This window comes from Nymphaea colorata, chromosome 9, assembly GCF_008831285.2.
Source record: "Nymphaea colorata isolate Beijing-Zhang1983 chromosome 9, ASM883128v2, whole genome shotgun sequence".
NCBI classification, from domain to species: Eukaryota; Viridiplantae; Streptophyta; class Magnoliopsida; order Nymphaeales; family Nymphaeaceae; genus Nymphaea; species Nymphaea colorata.
The window spans coordinates 24,789,677-24,809,768 of NC_045146.1; the positions used below are offsets into that span (position 1 = coordinate 24,789,677).

General features: G+C 40.5%; 1 protein-coding gene, 1 long non-coding RNA gene and 1 other non-coding gene across 6 annotated transcripts; all 3 read left to right on the plus strand.

The window, feature by feature from the left end:
• The first annotated feature begins 400 nt into the window (after positions 1–400).
• LOC116260228 (translocase of chloroplast 101, chloroplastic-like) lies at positions 401–14,591 on the plus strand. 4 transcript variants are annotated; one of them, XM_050079728.1, is made up of 5 exons: positions 401–555; positions 3,246–3,287; positions 3,703–4,153; positions 4,319–6,181; positions 12,530–14,591. In XM_050079728.1, the coding sequence occupies exons 3-5, from the start codon at positions 3,739–3,741 to the stop codon at positions 14,011–14,013; spliced, it is 3,762 nt and encodes a 1,253-aa protein (XP_049935685.1). In that variant the 5' UTR covers positions 401–555; positions 3,246–3,287; positions 3,703–3,738; the 3' UTR covers positions 14,014–14,591. The 4 variants fall into 4 exon arrangements, with proteins under 4 accessions (XP_049935685.1, XP_049935686.1, XP_031494254.1 ...); XM_050079729.1 differs by having other exon boundaries at positions 4,319–5,646; positions 11,995–14,591; XM_031638394.2 differs by lacking the exon at positions 12,530–14,591 and adding an exon at positions 1,578–1,662 and having other exon boundaries at positions 414–555; positions 4,319–8,143.
• A 2,343-nt stretch (positions 14,592–16,934) lies between these two features.
• LOC126410388 (uncharacterized) lies at positions 16,935–19,054 on the plus strand. Its single transcript, XR_007574306.1, has 2 exons — positions 16,935–17,733; positions 17,851–19,054. It is a non-coding gene; the product is annotated as an uncharacterized LOC126410388 (long non-coding RNA).
• LOC116261629 (small nucleolar RNA Z279/snoR105/snoR108) lies at positions 16,939–17,045 on the plus strand. Its single transcript, XR_004174333.1, has one exon. It is a non-coding gene; the product is annotated as a small nucleolar RNA Z279/snoR105/snoR108 (small nucleolar RNA).
• Positions 19,055–20,092: the final 1,038 nt, after the last annotated feature.

The window sequence follows — 20,092 nt, forward strand, 5'->3', positions numbered from 1 at the left end:
AACTTTGAAACTATATTTATGTCTTTACAACGAAAAATTCTTAACTTTGTCTCTGCATTTTATAATTATAAAATAAGCTATTTCATTTTGTGTCTGGCAGCGCCATTTTATTAGATATTTGATTTAGAAATTTGGAAAAACATATGCAGGTGTTTGGATTATACAATAGTGGGAGGCAGCTGGTCTAACCGACGGATTGTGTATAAATCAAATAAATTTTCCGCCGCTCCTAAATCCATTCACCATTAGATTTACAGATCTGGATTGGCAGATCCGGTAATATCCGATCCGGATTACTTCGCATTTCTCGCAGCCTACGTCAGATCTGCCGCACGCAACAAAGGGCAGCCGTCCGATTTCCGACGCCTCTGTTCGCGGCAGCGCCGAGGACGATACAAGACAGAGAAAGGTAGCTGAGGGAAATGGGAACTCTTTTCTAGAGGGAATGAGAGAGAGAGCGGGAGGGACGGCGGAGGAGATAGGGCGCTTTTTCACGGCTCTCCAGGACACTCTTATCGCAGACGCCTTCATCTTTCTTCACCCTCAGCGGATCAGGTAAGGAAAAGGTCCCTGTTGAGGAGCTTCCTTCTTCCCGGTTCCGATCATTTCTTGAATACGAATTCATTCGATTTTTTTCCCCTTTCTTGTTTTTCTGTGTGATGTTTGTGTTACACCCGTGTTTTACTTCAAGGGGAAACATTTTAAAGAAAGAGAGATGTTTCTAAAGAATTAAAAAGAAGGGTCGGTTTTGTAAAGGAGAGAGGGTCTTATCGTGCCCGACTGCCTCCTCCCCTCTTCTTTTCGAAACAGAACAAAGGGTTAGAGTTAGATAGAACGAGAGAGGGAGAAATGAGAGGTGGGGGTGGCGACCGAAGGCCAGAGGGAAGGAGAGAACGAGAAAGTTAGAGAGGGAAGGAGAGAGAAGAAGAAGGCGCAGCTGGAAGGGTGAGATTTGATTTTTTATTTTTGGTTCCCTTCAGCTTGTGATTCTTCTTTCAAATTTGCAGTGTAGAGAATTGTTTGGGTAAATTGGGGAGATAAATTTCGAGTTCGTCTAGTCTTAGCATGGATATTGAGGTTGTGAGATTGTTACGTTTTAACAAGGGCTTAATGATATGTACGGTTGACATTTTTGGGAGTGTATGATTTGGGGAATTTAGTTTCGGTATGTGTGGGAAGGAATTACTATTTTCTTTTGCTATTTGAAAAGGTTTTTGGACATGTAGATCTGTGGTTTCAAGGGTTTTCTTTTGAAGTGGGGTGTAGATTGGTTTGAAATGGGGAAGCCTAATGTATCATGGTTGGAGAAAAAAAAAACGATTATTACCAGCATGCCTAGAATAAACCATGTTTTCTTTGCTTTCAATGAGGGTTCTTGGTAGGTCTGATCAGCCTTTGGGGGTCTTAAATAGAATGAATATCGATTAAAGAATATGAGAATTAATAAAGTTACAGTACAATAAAATTAAGTTTTGGTATGAGGCTGAAGGAAAACAGGTTTTTGGATGTCATCGTAGATTCGGATTTGGTCTAGAACGTGCGGCCTATGAATAAGTCCATATTATTGATTTCAATAGGAGGATTGGCTCGCGTAGGTGCTCACAAGAACGTGCTCGGAGACCCATAGTGTCTTTGCATTTGTGGTGAGCAGATTTTTGATAAGTAAGTGTATTGCATATTCTTGAATTGTTAAGTATTGATGAATATGATATTTAACATTATAGCTGTTTCTAATGTTGTTACAGATTTGGATTGGTTTATCGCTAGTGGCACATGATTTGAAGAGTTAATTAGATGTCTACTAAAAGAGATTTACCCCTGCTGTACTAAAAACTGTTATATATATATATATATATATATATATATATATATATATATATATATATATATATATATATATAGGAAAGTTGGTAAAAACCAGACCATTTGGGTAAGAGACAAAAACCAGACCTATTGAAATTAATTATTAATATTTTTTTTGAAATCTAACCTTATATATATGATCTTAATAGTGATTTGATGAAAAACGTATATTAAATTAGTTGTTTTCTTACTTGAATAATGTTTTTTTACTAGTAAAAAAATGAACAGCTCTTTTAACATCAAAATTTTCATAGTCCATAGTCACAGAAAACACTTTTTTTTCGAAAAAATCCGATAAATTAAATGGTCGCTTAAAACTTTAAAAAACGTGTTTTTTTTTGAAAAAAACGTTAAAAACAAAAAAAACATGTTTTCAACGTGTTTTTTCGCTTTAACTTTTTTTCAGTTTTTTTAATGCCAAACATTTTTTTTCATTTTATACCTTTTATTTGTTGCAAATTTACTTATATTTTGATGTTTGTGTTATTAGTTTCTCAATTATTTTATTTTCCTATATTTTTCTCGTTTTTTCATGCTCGCCGTATTATACCCCGAGAGAAACCTCGCCATTATTTGTGACTATGGACTATAAACTATAAATATCATTTTTTTACAAAAATGACTTGAACTAAAACATGATTTATATTAAATTAATGTTTATAAACACATTAGAAGGTTCATATTTTGTTTAATCACTCTTTAACATGAATTGAAGAGGACTGGTTTCTATCCCTTACCCCCAAGTGGCCTGGTACCTACCAATGAATATATATATATATATATATATATATATATATATAGTCACATTTCTAATGGAGCATTTGTTATAAGAACCTAAGTTTTTTAAGAGTTAATAATAAGATTATCAAGCAAGTCTTTGTAATGACTGGTCGTAAGGGGTGCCTAAAGTTGGTGACCAAATAAGAATAGCCCCTCAAGGCGAGAGAACCAAGTCCTATAAATACTTATTGATTAGTTAACTTGTTGCCAACTTTGGATGTCCATAATAGAAAAAGGGAGTCCTGGAAAGGCAACGTTTCTAACTTCTTTGGGAATCCAGATTGACTACATAATATTCACGTCGCAAGATTCCACGAAGGAATGAGTCCTTCAAGAATGGAACCTCATTGAGGAGACCATGTCTCCCTTTGAAGTGATAGAGCAAACATTGAGAAAGACACATAAAAGAGATGCATATATGCAAGCAAGGTGCTCAAAATTATAAGTTGACAGCAAGCATAAATGAAGTCTATGATATTTGCATTTGTGCACTCAAATCTTTTTGTTGTATTATACCTTACTAATTGCATGTCAAATTCTTTTGTAGTAAATCTGCTCACTGAGCCAATAAGACTTATTATTTAAGTATTTTCCCATTTCAGCAAAGTAAGAAAGAGCTTCCGAGCAAGGTGGTTAAGTGACAGGTAATTGGTCAAGCCATCCAAGTTCCTGATATAAATAGTACTTACTTTGTATTATCTTTTGATTGTTATGTTCAGCATGAGATGTAGATGGATTGCACAAGTTCTCTTGGAGAGAAAGCCAAGTTGTACTGTCCATTTTGGGAAATGATGAAAGTGTTACGTTATGTTTTAAAGTCCTACTTCATGTTACTGTGAGCATTTGAACTTCATTTCTTTGTAAGAAAGTTACATGTTTCTCGTTGCTTCTTGGAGCATGGGGTGACATGTTGGGTGGGTCTTCCATCTTTTCTCATCATGGTTTGCTTTTCCATGTTAAAAACGAGGTTGGATTTGTTTCCTTTTCCTTCCTTCCCAAGTTTGATCATTATGCTGTTTTAATTGTTCCTTTCTTGCATTCTTTTTCTTTGGTTGGTAGATTAAGGTGTGACTTGCAGTAGAATTTCACTTGATCATGACGGTGAACAGTGACACCGTTGTTGAAAATGGATGTGGTTCAGAGCAGTTGGGATTGACTGAGGAGGAGAAGATGGTGGTGGAAAGGTTGGCTGATGAAGTGAAGGATGTGGACGGAGAAGATACATTTGAGGAAGCTATTGAGGGAGGAGAATCTAGAGTGTCTCTGGAGGAAGAAGAAAAAACGGTTGAAAGTGGGGGTGGGAAGGTGGACGAAATGAAGCAAGAGTCTCTGGTGACCGACGAATCAGAGTCTTTTGAAGAAGCGATGGAGCTTCCTTCTCAAGAAGGGAATGGAGATGTGGTAAATAGTGACTGTCTTGGACCTTCGACAGCTAGTCTCGTGGAACGTGCATGGGAGTTGGAAATTGGTGGAAGCAGGAAACATACAAGTGAAGCTGGAGAACAACAAGGTGAATTTATCTTCTTTTTTGAATTCACTTCTACTTTCATTTATAGTTTTCTATTTCAGTTGTGTTTATACTTTATAGTTTATACTGTGGGCAGTCATTGCTGAACATTTCCCCTTTCTTCAACTCAATTATATTTGGTTCTCTTTGGCTAATTCAAATGTGCAGGAACGGTTGGTCCTCTGCATTGTAGTAATGAAAATGGAGAAGTGAGTAACGTTCTGGTGGGCGGCGATGTGGAAGATGTGCAGTGTGGCAAAGAAGAATCCCGTAAGGAGAGTGCTGTTGCTCAAGAGAAGGTTGAAGGTGGGGTCATTCAACATATGCAAGTTTCTTCTAATGAATTATGTGATGCTGATTCTGATATTGTTGATCAAAAGCGAGAGACTATGAATCAATTTCCGGAGGATGTTTTTGCCAGGATAGAAATTCCCATTAAAAATGCTGATATTGACGACAAAGAGGGAGGGGAAAATCTGCTTTACAAGGATGTTTCTACTGGGGCAGGCAAGAGAAATCTGCCTGCTCCGGTTGAATCATTTGTGGATGATACTGCAACTGCAGAGAAGGAACACACTAATGGAACATTTAGAAAAGAAGAAGGAGAAACCAGCGGTACGTCCACAGGAGATATTGATAACCTGTTTGGTTCACCTGATGAAGTGGAAGAGCTGGATGCTGCGGAAGCAGAAGAGTTGATCTTTAGTGAGACTGAAATCTTTCCAAGGGACCATGATGAGGCAACTTCTAAAATTTCTTCTGAAGAAGAATCAGAGCCATCTATACAATTGAGATCAGTTGAAGAGCTGCTGCACAAACATGTGTTCCAGTCAACCATAACCAGTGAGAATTTGAGTGTGAAAATGTCAACTAATTCATCAGCTGAAAGTTCCATGGATGTTCCTGTTCCTCCAAGCCATCCTGTGGGTCTTGGCTCCTCTGTACCTTTACTAGAGCCCATTTCTCGTGCCAAGCTTCAATCCCGGTCTAATGAAATTGTGTCACCTTCTTCATCTCAGACTTCTAAATTTGGTACAGAAGAAAACGACAAGGTGCAAGGGTCTCTCCTTCACAAAGATACTCAATCTGAAAATTCTGCTAGTGCAATTTCTGGAAAGCAGCTTGAAAAACAAAAGTCACAAACCATGAAGTTGGATAAGCCAAGTGAAGCTAAAACTCGCGAAAAGCTAACGGTCACTACCGATGAATCAGGTACAAAACCCATTGGAAATTCATCCACTGGAGGTTCAAGTGATAGCTTTCGCCCACCACATCCTGCTGGGCTTGGATCAGGTGCATCCTTGCTACAGCCTGCCTCTCGTACCCAGCAGCAAGCACAAGCTAATGGAACTAGATTGCCTGTGACCGAAGAAACTGTCAATGGGGAAACAGATGAAGATAGTGAGACACGTGAAAAACTTCAAATGATTCGTGTGAAATTTTTGCGCCTTGCTCACAGGCTTGGTCAAACTCCACATAATCCTGTGGTGGCCCAGGTTCTTTACAGGCTTGGTCTGGCAGAGCAGCTTCGGGGGAGTAGGGCTGGGGCTTTTAGCTTTGACAGAGCAAGTGCACTGGCTGAGCAGTTGGAAGCAGCAGGACAGGATGCCCTTGATTTCTCTTGCACCATCATGGTGCTTGGAAAGACTGGAGTTGGTAAGAGTGCTACAATCAATTCTATATTTGACGAGGCCAAATTTACTACAGATGCATTTCAGATAGGCACAAAGAAAGTCCAGGCTGTTGTTGGAACAGTTCAGGGAATCCAAGTTAGAGTAATTGACACTCCAGGACTACTGACTTCCTTTCTTGATCAGCGTCACAATGAAAAAATCCTCAATTCTGTGAAAAGCTTTATCAAGAAGACTCCTCCTGATATAGTTCTGTATCTTGATCGCCTTGATATGCAGAGCAGAGATTATGGAGATCTACCATTGTTACGTACTATAACTGATATTTTTGGACCAGCAATTTGGTTTAATGCCATTGTAGTCTTGACTCATGCTGCTTCTGCACCACCTGAAGGGCCAAGTGGCACACTTAGTTATGAAACATTTGTTGCACAACGTTCTCATGTTGTTCAACAGGCCATCCGTCAAGCTGCAGGAGACATGCGACTCATGAACCCTGTTTCATTGGTGGAGAATCACTTGGCTTGCAGGACAAACAGGGCGGGGCAGAGAGTGTTGCCTAATGGGCAGGTGTGGAAACCACACCTGCTGTTGCTCTCTTTTGCCTCAAAAATACTTTCAGAAGCTAATGCATTGTTGAAGTTACAAACAAATCCTCCTGGACACCCTTTCAGAGTGCGTTCCAGAGTTCCTCCTCTACCATTCCTGTTATCTTCCCTTCTCCAGTCGAGACCTCAGTTAAGAGTTCCCGAAGAACAATTTGGTGATGAGGATGCCATGGATGAGGATTTGGATGAGTCATCTGATTCTGATGACGAGTGTGAATATGATGAGCTGCCTCCTTTTAAGCGCTTGACCAAGCAACAAATATCTAAGTTGAGTAAAGAACAACGGAAAGCATACTTTGATGAACTAGATTATCGAGAAAAGCTTTTCATGAAAAAACAGTTGAAAGAGGAGAGGAAACAACGCAAGTTGCTGAAGAAAATGGCGGCATCAGGTAAGCAAAGGTCGCAGGTGGATAACGAAAACATGGAGGAAGGTGGTGGTTCTGCAACAGTGCCTGTACCTATGCCAGATATGGCATTACCTGCTTCTTTTGATTCAGACAATCCCACACACAGGTACCGTTACCTTGATACCTCAAACCCGTGGCTTGTGAGGCCAGTATTTGAAGCTCATGGCTGGGACCATGATGTTGGTTATGAAGGGTTAAATGTAGAAAGGTTGTTTGTGGTAAAAGACAAAATTCCGTTATCCATCTCTGGTCAATTTAGTAAGGACAAGAAAGAGTCGAATCTACAGTTAGAATGTGCAAGTTCAATAAAACATGGAGAAGAAAAAGCAACCTCTTTAGGTTTTGACATGCAGACAGTTGGAAAAGAGATTGCGTATACATTGCGTGGTGAAACAAGATTCAGTAATTACAGATGCAACAAAGCTGCAGCTGGTCTTTCTGTTACGCTTCTAGGTGATGCACTGTCAGCTGGACTAAAGTTTGAGGACAAGTTAATGCTTCACAAGAGGTTCAAGGTCGTGATGAGTGGTGGTGCTATGGCTGGAAGAAGTGATGTAGCTTACGGTGGTAGTCTGGAAGCCACTCTCCGAGATAAAGATTATCCTATAGGCCGGAGTTTATCTACCTTTGGTCTCTCCATCATGGACTGGCATGGAGATCTTGCTATTGGGTGTAATCTACAGTCTCAGTTTCCTGTGGGAAGAAGCACGAACATGACTGCTCGTGCAAACTTGAACAACAGAGGTTCTGGCCAAGTTAGTGTTCGGTTGAATAGTTCAGATCAGTTGCAGATAGCTCTTGTTGGTTTGCTCCCATTGCTACGAAATATTATCAATAACAGGTTGAATTCTCAGTCCATGTCATAGATATAGGGAGAATACATCTAGACCAAGCTGCAGTTTATCAATAAATTGAAATTTAATACGTATGAAGACTTGTGCATTTTCGTCGGCGGCATGGCAACTGGCAAGGATCAAATTAAGATGCTGACTCATGTCTCTGGGGCAGAGTTCCATCACAATATAGCTTTATTCTGTCTTCTTAGAACTCTCTTGGAATTTTAATCATTAGCTTGATTAGATAGATTCTTATTGTTATTTTTTTTGTTTTGTTATTTTTTTTTGTTAGTGAGCGGTGCCTGTGTAGTTATCTAGGAATTGGGTTTAGGAATTGGTTGTAGAAGTCGTTGGAACGAGGCAGCAGTTCTTTTTCTGATGCTTCATGCGATTTTTGTGACAAACTCGTCCATGTGTGGAGCGTATAATGATCTGAAGCCTACTGTCTCAAAATTTTGTTATCAGCTAAAAGCTTTAATAAAGTATGGCTGTAGTAGCCCTTGTTAAAGGAGTGGTAATATTATCTCTTAGTTTATAATGAGACTTCCAATACTGCATCTGAATCTGTACCTCCCAGGAAATTTTATTGCAAGTTGCAGTTGGTACGGTCGTCAGTTTGTAGAATGCTGTTATCTTCAAGGAAATTTTCTTGTCATATTCTTTTGCTTATTGGTTAATGTCGTGATCTTTTTTTTCCTGAGTTTCTGAATGAATTTATCCTGTGGAAAAGTATGTCTTCCTAAAACTGTTGCTGAAATTCTTGAAAAGGTATGTCTAGCTGGCTAAGCACCGTGATTTGCTTCTATTTTATAGGAAAAGGTATTTAGACTTATCGATTGTGGATGGCCGCTGGTGACGCTGGTGGCCTTTCGCGACTTAAGGAGCTAACTTGCTGAAACCCTGCCATAGACAAATCACAGCAAATTGTTTGCTTGTGATTACACCAAAAGCTCGCCTATCTACCCAAAATGGTATTGGTTAAAAAAAAGGTACTCAAGCGAACAAAGAAGATTCCAAAAACTCATTAAGGCTAACTAAAACTCTAACTCGAAGCAAGTAGCCGAAGCAAACAAACAAAAGAAAAGCGTGGAAATCAAATAGAGCATTCTATCAATGATATAGCTTAACAAGGCTGAATTGGATCAAATTGATCTGGGTCAATGGCTGTCGATGTCTATTCTTTTCTTCTTTCTTTCGAGTCTCCATATTTCTAATTCAGATATGGGTCTGCATTGGTTATCATATAAGTTGTTAGCAGGTTCTGGTTTCCCTTAAACTCTGTTAGCAAAAAACAAGTTATCATGTCTTATAAGAAGAAAGAAAATTAAGAAAGGTGCAAGTCGTGAAGGTATCAGAGGTGGGGTTCCAGATCTTCGGGCCATTCAGTGGGACTTGAAGGCTATGAGGGTTTCGAAATTTAGTCCTGTACCGAGGAGGAGGGGAAAGGCGCGGGCGGCGGCTATAAGAGGGAGCTGTTACCCTGCCGAAGGGTGTTCGCTCCGACGCCTACGCTTGGGCACCCAAGTCTTACCATTCTGATCCCCCAAACGCTCCACCTCTTTCAATCAGAAAATTTTAAAAAGCTTTTATTTGTTTACGTCGGTTTTTTACAGAAAAAGTTTCTACTGTCCCTTTGGATTGCTTTAGGTGGAAAACAATTTTAGCTTCAGTTCGAGACAACAATTTTTGGCTTCAGATCAACCATCTCTCGACACCCCTTCAAAATTGAAGTGACGGAAGCTGAGGCATCTGAGTTTGTTGGTAAGATTCTAATAGGAGGGATCTGATGGATCCGATTTATCCAGAGATTTACATTTTCTGGCATTCCTGAATCCTACTCGAATTCAAATTCCCACTACACGACCTGTTTGTGCTCCTACGAAAGTCCCAAGCTTCATTAAGATGAATTGTAGTGGGAGATCAAAATGTATTTGATCTTAGTTCTGAAAACAGACTATAATCATGCTACAAACAACAAAGCTAGCCTCATCTTGAAACTAAGGCCACTCGGCCAACTTGCACAGATGTTAGCAAGAGATGAGTTTGTGACGGTGCCACTAGAGTGCCCTGTTGAGAAAAAGTCATCTTCAAATTAAATAAGATAAGTCCGATCCCATCAAGGATCATTGAAACAAGAGTTTCAGTGGTTGGCTATGCCCCTTTTCGAACAGCTGTTTTCACAATTGAATCAGCAAGTTCGTAATAGATTAGCATTCGAATCCTGTTCTAGTTTCCATTATTAGTTAATCCATGATAGGATTGTACTAATCGGGATTTATTAAGCTTGATCTTAAGAACTTGTATAGAAAGGACCACAGTCGCCTTTCGATAAACTTGACATGGAGATGCTCTTCATACAATTTGTCATTGAAAAATCACACTTCAAAGTGGAAGGTTTTACCACTTCTTCCAAGTGAAAGTTTTGAAGAAGAAGCTAATTTGTCAGCCTTGTGTTGAACTATATGTTTTCGTCCAAACACGGACCGGGACTCAGTTTCATCAGCGTCCTCCATATAATAGCGGGACACGCCAAGGCTGACCTGAACACTATCCGTGGTCTCTCTCTCGTCTGCCTCTGTAGGCAGCTGCGGCATCATCATCATACGATCTGCCAAGGGGAGGGAGGAGAGAGTTTCGTCAGCGTGACAACCGCTGGTTTCCGGTAAGATTTTCTCTCGTTCTAGTTTTTTTCATGTTTCCCTCGTTCGTTTTTCCGGTTGTCTCTCTCACTCTCCTTCCGACGAGACAATGACTGCTGTTTTTGGCGGAGGGAGAGGGGCCTTCGGCAATTCTTTGTTTTTCAGGCTTGTTCTCTCCCTCACCATTTCAATACTAATTTTTTGTTGGAAACGGATAAGGCGGTTTCTAGGTCGCCATGGCCACGTTCATGTTTGGTTTTTGGCTGAGGTATAATGTTTTTTTTTTTCTTTCATCTTTTTCCATCGTCGTTGCAAGCCACCGCCATTTTTCGGTCATGTTTTTACGACAGAGAAAAGAGGGTTTTTCGTTATTCGTCTTTTTTCAGCTGTCTGGTCTCCATCCTCTATTTTCATATCTGGTTTCTCTGGCGGATGTCGATTTATGTACAATCCGGTTGTCTCTTTCCATTGGACATATTCACATAGGGTTTTCCATATGCATGGCTGCTTCTTCTTCCCTTGTTTCCTCTTTGTCGTCCCTGTTTCTAGTCTTAAGTGGCGATGAAGATGACCTGATGGTTGTCGAATGGGGATCTTTGCTTTCAATGGAGAGATTCATGTTCATTATTTGACTATGTCAATGGTGAGAATTTCCCATTCTGCAGCCTTAAAATCAATGTTGCTTTTCCATGTTAAAAACGAGTTGGGATTTCTTTCCTTTTCCTTCCCTCCTAAGTTTGATCATGATACAGTTTTTAATTGTTCTTTTCTTGCTGTTTTTTTTTCTTTGGTTGGTAGAACAGGGCGTGACTTGCGGTAGAATTTCACTTGATGATGACGGTGAACAGCGACAGGGTAGTTAATGAATGTGGTTCGGAGAAGTTGGGACTGACCGAGGAGATGGTGGCGGAGAGGTTGGATGATGAAGTCAAGGATGTGGACGAAGAAGATACATTTGAGGAAGCTATTGAGGGAGGAGAATATAGAGTGTCTCTGGAGGAAGAAGATAAAAAGACAGAAAGTGGGAGCAGGAAGGTGGAGGAAATGAAGCAAGAGTATCTGGTGACCGACGAGTCAGAGTCTTTTGAAGAAGCGATGGAGCATCCTTCTCTAGAAGGGAACGAAGCTGTGGTAACTAGTAACTGTCTTGGACCTTCGACAGCTAGTATCGTGGAATGTGCGAGGGAGTCAGAAATTGGAGGCAGGCAACACACAACTGAAGTTGGAGAACAACAAGGTGAATTTATCTTCTTTCTTGAATTACCTACTTTTATTTATAGTTTTCCTATTGAGTTGTTTGTATGCTGTGCGCAGTCATTGCTGAACTTTTTCCCTTTCTTGAACCTAATTACATTCGGTTCTCTTTGGATAATTCAAATGTGCAGGAACTCGTGAAAGACTAACAGTGACTACCGATGAATCAGGTACAAAGCCCATTGGAAATTCATCGACTGCAGGTTCAACTAATAGCCTTCGCCCACCTCATCCTTCTGGGCTTGGATCAGGCGCATCCTTGCTACAGCCTGCCACTCGTGGCCAGCAGCAAGCACAGGCTAATGGAACTACAACCACAACTAGATTGCAGCTGACCGAAGAAACTGTCAATGGGGAAACAGATGAAGATAGTGTGACACGTGAAAAGCTTCAAATGATTCGTGTGAAATTTTTGCGCCTTGCTCACAGGCTTGGTCAAACTCCACATAATCCTGTGGTGGCCCAGGTTCTTTACAGGCTTGGCCTGGCAGAGCAGCTTCGGGGGAGTAGGGCTGGGGCTTTTAGCTTTGACAGAGCAAGTGCACTGGCTGAGCAGTTGGAAGCAGCAGGACAGGATGGTCTTGATTTCTCTTGCACCATCATGGTACTTGGAAAGACTGGAGTTGGTAAGAGTGCTACAATCAATTCTATATTTGACGAGGCCAAATTTACTACAGATGCATTTCAGATAGGCACAAAGAAAGTCCAGGCTGTTGTTGGAACGGTTCAGGGAATCCAAGTTAGAGTAATTGACACTCCAGGACTATTGACTTCCTTTCTTGATCAGCGTCACAATGAGAAAGTCCTCAATTCTGTGAAAAGATTTATCAAGAAGACTCCTCCTGATATAGTCCTGTATCTTGATCGCCTTGATATGCAGAGCAGAGATTACGGAGATCTACCATTGTTGCGTACAATAACTGATATTTTTGGACCAGCAATTTGGTTTAATGCCATTGTAGTCTTGACTCATGCTGCTTCTGCACCACCTGAAGGTCCAGGTGGCACACTCAGTTATGAAACATTTGTTGCACAGCGCTCTCATGTTGTTCAACAGGCCATCCGTCAAGCTGCAGGAGACATGCGACTCATGAACCCTGTTTCATTGGTGGAGAATCACTCTGCTTGCAGGACAAACAGGGCAGGGCAGAGAGTGTTGCCTAACGGGCAGGTGTGGAAACCACACTTGCTGTTGCTCTCTTTTGCCTCAAAGATACTTTCAGAAGCTAATGCACTGTTGAAGTTACAAACAAATCCTCCGGGAAAGCCTTTCAGAGTGCGTTCCAGAGTTCCTCCTCTACCATTCCTCTTATCTTCTCTTCTCCAGTCGAGACCTCAGTTAAGAGTTCCCGAAGAACAATTTGGTAATGATGATGCCATGGATGACGATTTGGATGAGTCATCTGATTCTGATGATGAGTGTGAATATGATGAGCTGCCTCCTTTTAAGCGCTTGACCAAGGCACAAATATCTAAGTTGAGTAAAGAGCAACGGAAAGCCTACTTTGATGAACTGGATTATCGAGAAAAGCTTTTCATGAAAAAACAATTGAAAGAGGAGAGGAAACAACGTAAGTTGCTGAAGAAAATGGCAGCATCAGGCAAACAAGGGTCGCAGATGGATAACGAAAACATGGAGGAAGGTGGTGGTTCTGCAACAGTGCCTGTACCTATGCCAGATATGGCGTTACCTGCTTCTTTTGATTCAGACAATCCTACACACAGGTACCGTTACCTTGATTCCTCAAACCCGTGGCTTGTGAGGCCAGTATTTGAAGCTCATGGCTGGGACCATGATGTTGGTTATGAAGGGTTAAATGTAGAAAGGTTGTTTGTGGTAAAAGACAAAATTCCATTGTCCATTTCTGGTCAATTTAGTAAGGACAAGAAGGAGTCCAATCTACAGTTAGAATGTGCAAGTTCAATAAAACATGGAGAAGAAAAAGCAACCTCTTTAGGTTTTGACATGCAGACAGTTGGAAAAGAGATTGCGTATACATTGCGTGGTGAAACAAGATTCAGTAATTACAGATGCAACAAAGCTGCAGCTGGTCTTTCTGTTACGCTTCTAGGTGATGCACTGTCAGCTGGACTAAAGTTTGAGGACAAGTTAATGCTTCACAAGAGGTTCAAGGTCGTGATGAGTGGTGGTGCTATGGCTGGAAGAAGTGATGTAGCTTACGGTGGTAGTCTGGAAGCCACTCTCCGAGATAAAGATTATCCTATAGGCCGGAGTTTATCTACCTTTGGTCTCTCCATCATGGACTGGCATGGAGATCTTGCTATTGGGTGTAATCTACAGTCTCAGTTTCCTGTGGGAAGAAGCACGAACATGACTGCTCGTGCAAACTTGAACAACAGAGGTTCTGGCCAAGTTAGTGTTCGGTTGAATAGTTCAGATCAGTTGCAGATAGCTCTTGTTGGTTTGCTCCCATTGCTACGAAATATTATCAATAACAGGTTGAATTCTCAGTCCATGTCATAGATATAGGGAGAATACATCTAGACCAAGCTGCAGTTTATCAATATATTGAAATTAATGTGATTGAAGACGTCCATTTTGGTCGGCATGACAAGGAGCAAAATAAGATGCTGACTCATGTCTCTTGGGCAGAGTTCCATTATGATATATCTTTTACACTTTCTTCTTGGAACTATCTTGGAATTTTATTCATTAGCTTGATTAGGTAGATTATTATTGTTATTATATTTTTTAGATTTTTTTAACTAGTGAGCAGTGCCTGTGTAGTTATTTAGGAAGTGGGTTTAGAAGTCTTTGGAACGAGGCAGCAGTTCTTTTTCTGAGCTTCATGCAATTTTTGTGATAAATTTGTCTCTGTGGAGCGTATAATGATCGAAATTTTGTTGTCAGCTAAAAGCCGTAATAAAGTGTGGCTGTGGTCGCCCCTATTAAAGGCTTGGTGCTATTACCTTTGTTTGTAATGAGACCTCCAATACTCTATCTGAATCTCTACCTCCCAGGAAAGTTTACTGCCAGTTGCAGTTGGTACGGTCATCGGTTTGTAGAAAGCTTTGATCTTATAAGGAAATTTTTTTCCGTCATATTCTTTTGCTTGTTGGTAAATGTCATGATCTTTATTTCCCGAGTTTCTGAATAAATTTATACTATGTTATACTATGGAAAAGTATGACTTCCCAAATCTGTTGTTTAAATTCTTGTAATAGTATGTCCAGCTGTCCTGGCATCGGCATTTTCCAACTTGTACGGTTGAAAAAGGTACGCGACAGTTGCTGGAACCAGTACGTTGAGGGAGCCATTATCCTGTTTTCAAGATCATGATGCTTCTATTATCTTTGGCTTCTGTCTCAACTTCTCCTTCAACTCTTGGAAGCTTGGACGACAATGAAGATGAATGTTAGTCCATGTACTAGACATGCATCTATGCATAGCGTGTGCATGTTCCTATGCACATGTTCATCTCTTGCATATATGTTTTGTTTTAGAGTCTCCGGTGCCTTCGTTGAGGTCACATCATGTAAAAAGGAGACAACCCACCCCTCCCCCCCAAAACACACACACACACATGTATATATACAATGTTTCATTTTATGAAGCTATGAATGTCTCCTGCAGTTTCACTTTGGAAAACTTGTGGATTTTGTCATGGCAGACATGATTTGGTACCCTATAATACACGATGGAGCTAAATAAAGTGAATTTCATGTAAATGATAGCATTCGTAGTAATGATAACCCTACAGTGCACTCCTATAATTGTGACCTGTAAAAACACATATACTGCTGGAGAATCAGAAACTATGAAGTCATTGGTGTCTCGATCTTCTGGGTCAGGACCGCAAAAGTGAAGCCAGTTGTTACGGTTGATGAACTTAGGAATTGCAGGTTAGTCTATGTTACTTTGACGATGGTAGTTCTTTACTTGATCTAATTGCCTCCCGTTTGTCAGTCACGCGGATTCTCATGCTGTCAAATTAGGCAGACCTAAGTACAGATCAGGTGAAACGTAGTTGTGCACCTTGAAATCAGTTTTTTTTTATGTGCGTTTCAATTTTTTTCTGTACCAACCCAATGTTTGACAATCTGAAGTTTCTCAAACTAAAATGTAACCTTATCTTGCCATGGACAACGCGAGGACATAAAGTATGTTTTTTATTATTATATTCCTTGAGCGGGACATGATGATTAAGTCCCATAAATTCAAGTTAATTTTATTTTGCGTCTTTGGAGAACTTGACCAATGCCAGAGCACCACTTAGGGATGTTTAACAAGTCAAGCCAACTCGAGTTTGTAAATTATTCGACTTTGAGTTGGATGAACTCGACTTGATTAAGCTTGGTTAGGCTCATTTAACATTAATACTTATTTCTGTAATTTCAAAAACTTAAAATGGATTAAATAAAAACATGAAAATTTTAAGCAAAAAAATATATATTAATGGACACGAGCTTAAACAAGTCAAGCTCGAACTCACCTCATAAAGTTCGAGTCGAGCTTGACCTTTTGGCCTCCTCGGTAGCTAAGTATTGACTTCAATCTACTAGCCAGGTGGGTGTGGCTTTTATATATATATATATAAAAGAAAGAGAGAGAGAGAAAGCCAATAAAATGGGAATATATAAGAGAGAGAGAGAGGCATAAACACAAGAAAAATTGATGTATAATTTAAACAGTAGTTGCAACCATGCTTGGAGAGGCCATCTGATCTTTGGTGATTGTGGGTGGCCACGGTTCCCCCCCGGTAGGCTTTGTCGCTAACTTGTTAGATCTTACTAGACCTAAGGAAATGATGATATTTTGTAGGAAAAGCAATTTAATTTTAGGCGATTGTGGAAGACCACAGCAAATTGTTTGCAGACACCAAAGACACAGTTATCTGCCCCGAAGATAAAGACACAGTTATCTGCCCCGAAGATATTAGTCAAAAGAAAGGTATTCAAGGGAACAAAGAAGATTCCCAAAACTCATCAAGGCTGAACTAAAATTCTAACTCGAAGCAGACAGACGAATCCTAACGCTAAACGAATGTTGGGATAAGTTCCAAAACTTAAAACAAGCAAAAGAAAAGTGTGGAACTCAAATAGAGCACTCTATCAATAATAGCGCCGCAAGTCTGAATTGGATCAAACTGAGGCGGGTCAATGTCTATTGTTTTCTTCTTTCTTTTGAGGTTCCGTATTTCGAATTCAGCATCATGGTTGGTTATCATACAAGTAGTTAGCATTTGAATTTTGCGGGTCTTTCTCAAACCTCCTACGCTTGAGGTTCGGTTCCGGATCTTCGGGCCATTCAGTGGGACTTAGAAGCCGGAAGGTTATGTAGCCTAAAATTTAGTCCTGTATCCAAAAGGACGGAAAGAGAAGGCACGGGCGGTGGCTATAAATGAGACCTGAGGGGCATTCTAAATCTTATGATCCTTCAGGCAGCAAGGGAAGGTGATGAGTGGGTCTAATCTCGCTGATAACATGCGGGATGGGTGTTCGCCCCAACGCCTGGTTACGACGCTCGGGCACCCCAATCTTAACCATTCTGATTCCCCAAACGCCCACCTCTTTCAAACAGAAAAATTTTAAGAAGCTTTTATTTGTTTACGCCGGTTTTTACAGAAAATTTTTCTACTGTTTCTTTGGATTGTTTTAAGGTGGAAAACAATTTTTATCTTCGGTCAACAATCAAGAAATTGCTCGACTCTTTGCTTCGGATCAACCATTTCTCGACACCCTTTCCGAATTACAGTGGCTGAACTGAGGCATCTGGGGTTTGTTTTCTTGGTTAAGTTCTAATGCGAGGGATCTGATTACTTTGGAATATTAATAATATGTTGTCGTCAATTTTCCATCGTTGAAGTAATGGAGGAAGATTGAAGCGCCTGCCATATACAATCTGCGAACGCATTTGGTGTTCTGGGGGCAAATGTCACCAAATGTGATGGGATGTGCGCCCCACTTGTTTGTTGGTATCTCCCAACAAGCGTACACTCCATCGTGGGATATAAAAGAACTGCTAGCTTTCGAATAAATCTTTAATTATTTCACTCTTTCAGTCTTTCTCTCTGATATGATCAAAATCCAAGCTTTACAAACCCAACAGTCTTACGTGTCACTGGACGTTCCTGAGAATTCTTGACAATGATAGCCGAAGTTGCCGGTGAAGCGGGAGCCCCATTTTCTTGCATCTATTGTCAACTTTGCCTTAAGCTGGTCCAAAACATTCCCTTTGGTTGAGGTTACAAGCTAGTTAATTGATAAGAATCTGTCAAATTTGAACAATAAAGTGATTTTATCTCTGACTGGAGATTGACGCTCGACAGAAATAAAAAGGTAGATTTCTGTATATATGCAGGGTTTCCAGAACAGGATCACGGATAAATGCGAAAATGAGCGCATATGCATCTCATCCGATGATCAATGTCAGATCAGTGGTTTAAAAGACTGCTAACTTTAAGGGATGACTTGACATGAGTTGATATGGAGGAACTATGCATCTTCGCGTGCTCGATGGATGATGCTCTCAGTTGGGTGTGAGGATAAGCTCATGCCTCGACTCTCCAGGTTGGCTAGACTGGACTTAATATGGTGTCCATGTGTTGTATATGCAGAGACTGTGTTGAAGTCTTGAAGGCGAGCTTCATTTGTTCTTCAACAGCAGAGTTGCAAAGAGTATTTTGAAGAAGTGCTGGCACATTTTGGTGTGAAGAAATCTTCCTTGGTGGTCTTATTGCAGGTCCTAAATGGAGGCAAATTCAATAATAAGTCTATATTAAAATGCTGGAAGAATTGTTACCACGTTACAATTTGGTTTATTTGGAGGTTTTGTAACAGGTATAAGCATGAAAAACAAGCATTGGAGGCAAGCCCTGCACGTATTGCTGGAAATGTTGCAGAGAACATTTACTGCTATTGCAGTGAAAGAAAGAATGAAGGGAGGCAGTGCAAGTGTGGACGGAGCTAGGAATTCTATGGGAGAAAAATTAAGTGGAGGGATATCAACGAAATATATGTTCAGCTCGCCAATTGCAGGAAATCTGGTTGTATTGGTTCGGCTGCGTTGGTTACTGCTGCTGCGGGCGGGCGACCATATCTATGGTGTCTCAAGTTGGTCCCAACAGTTTGCAGATCATAACAATAGCTGGAACATGGCAGTGAAATGGCTGCTGATAAAATGCTTAAAGAAATTAGTTGACGAAGCAGTGCTGAAGGAAGTCGGCTGCATTGTGATCTTTTGTAGCATCTCTGGTTTACGCAAGAGTAATGCTGGGACACTTAATGGTAGCAGCAGGCCGGTTTTTCCTTTTCTGAATCAGCTGGGTAATCCTATGCTGCAAGTTAGTGAAGTGCTGTGCTGTCTTCCCACTTGGTGTCTAAATTGCTCTACACCCCGTTTTCTCAATTTTACAAGGAATGGTGAGGTCTTCCGAGGGCTGGTCCCTCGATTTTTGTAATTAGCTTATGTTCAAAGGCTTTGGCCTCCATTTTGTTCTTCTTGTTCATAAAACTTTTGGCAATAAAGGCTGGGGGACAGTTTTCCCCGCAGCTGGTTTTTTGAATGGCAATCTAAGATCAGCTTACAGTACAACGACGTGCTCAACACTTGCAGATTGAAAGGGAACCTGGAATTTGCAGCGGTGAATGACACACAAAAACCTGTCTTTGCAAAAGGGATGACAGCAGAAAGCAGTAACTAATAGCCAGGCTGAATGAGAAATCAACTGAGAATGTGGGCGTGCGTGGATAGTTCCCCACACAGTCCCACAAAATTCCTTGTTTACATATTGGTTGTCCCCAAATAATAGCATACGACGACGATGGTTGAAGCTGGATTGAGAAAATAGTTAAATAATGAGATTAAGACGACCCAAATTCTTTTGATAAGAAGGGAGTGAAAATTTTTTCACAAGCAAAAGTTTAGGGTTTAGGGTTTTCAGATTTAAGGTGCTTATATAAAGTGATATTTTTGTCTTTCTTCGTAATTTGCACTCAATAATGAATAATCTGATTACAGTTTACGTCACTTAAATCCGTTTGCCTGGATGGATCGAGTGCATTCCCTGCCCATATCAGATTCAGAAGTTTTGTTGCAGCTTATGTCTTCTTTTTTCAAGAGAGTAATAAATGTCGCTCATACTTATTATTGAAGCGTTGGTTTGTCCTAATAGTACGCATGAAACTCCATACTCAGACAAACTATCAGCTACAGAAATCTCTCTCCAGGTAAGTTTATTTTAACAACTCTCTCTCCCCCTCACTCTCTCTGCGCCTGCAGGCTGACAAGCTGCAGACCTCAATTTATTGTCCGGTCAAGATTTTAGAGGTCTCATTTTGTTTCGTGGCATGATGTCCACCACTCGTACAAAATTTTACATACCACGACTTCAAAACATCCGTATAAATCCAGCGCAACCAATATGAGTGTAGCACGTTGTTGTTTTCAGACTTCAATCTTTTCTTTCTACGCAACTGTTCTCATCACATTCACTCCAAGGGAAAAGAAGAGAATTAATTTTGGAGGAAAAGGAAAGAGTTTCTTAACATTATCAACAATTTTACCCTCCCTTGTTTTTTCTCTCTCTCTCTCTCTCTTGATC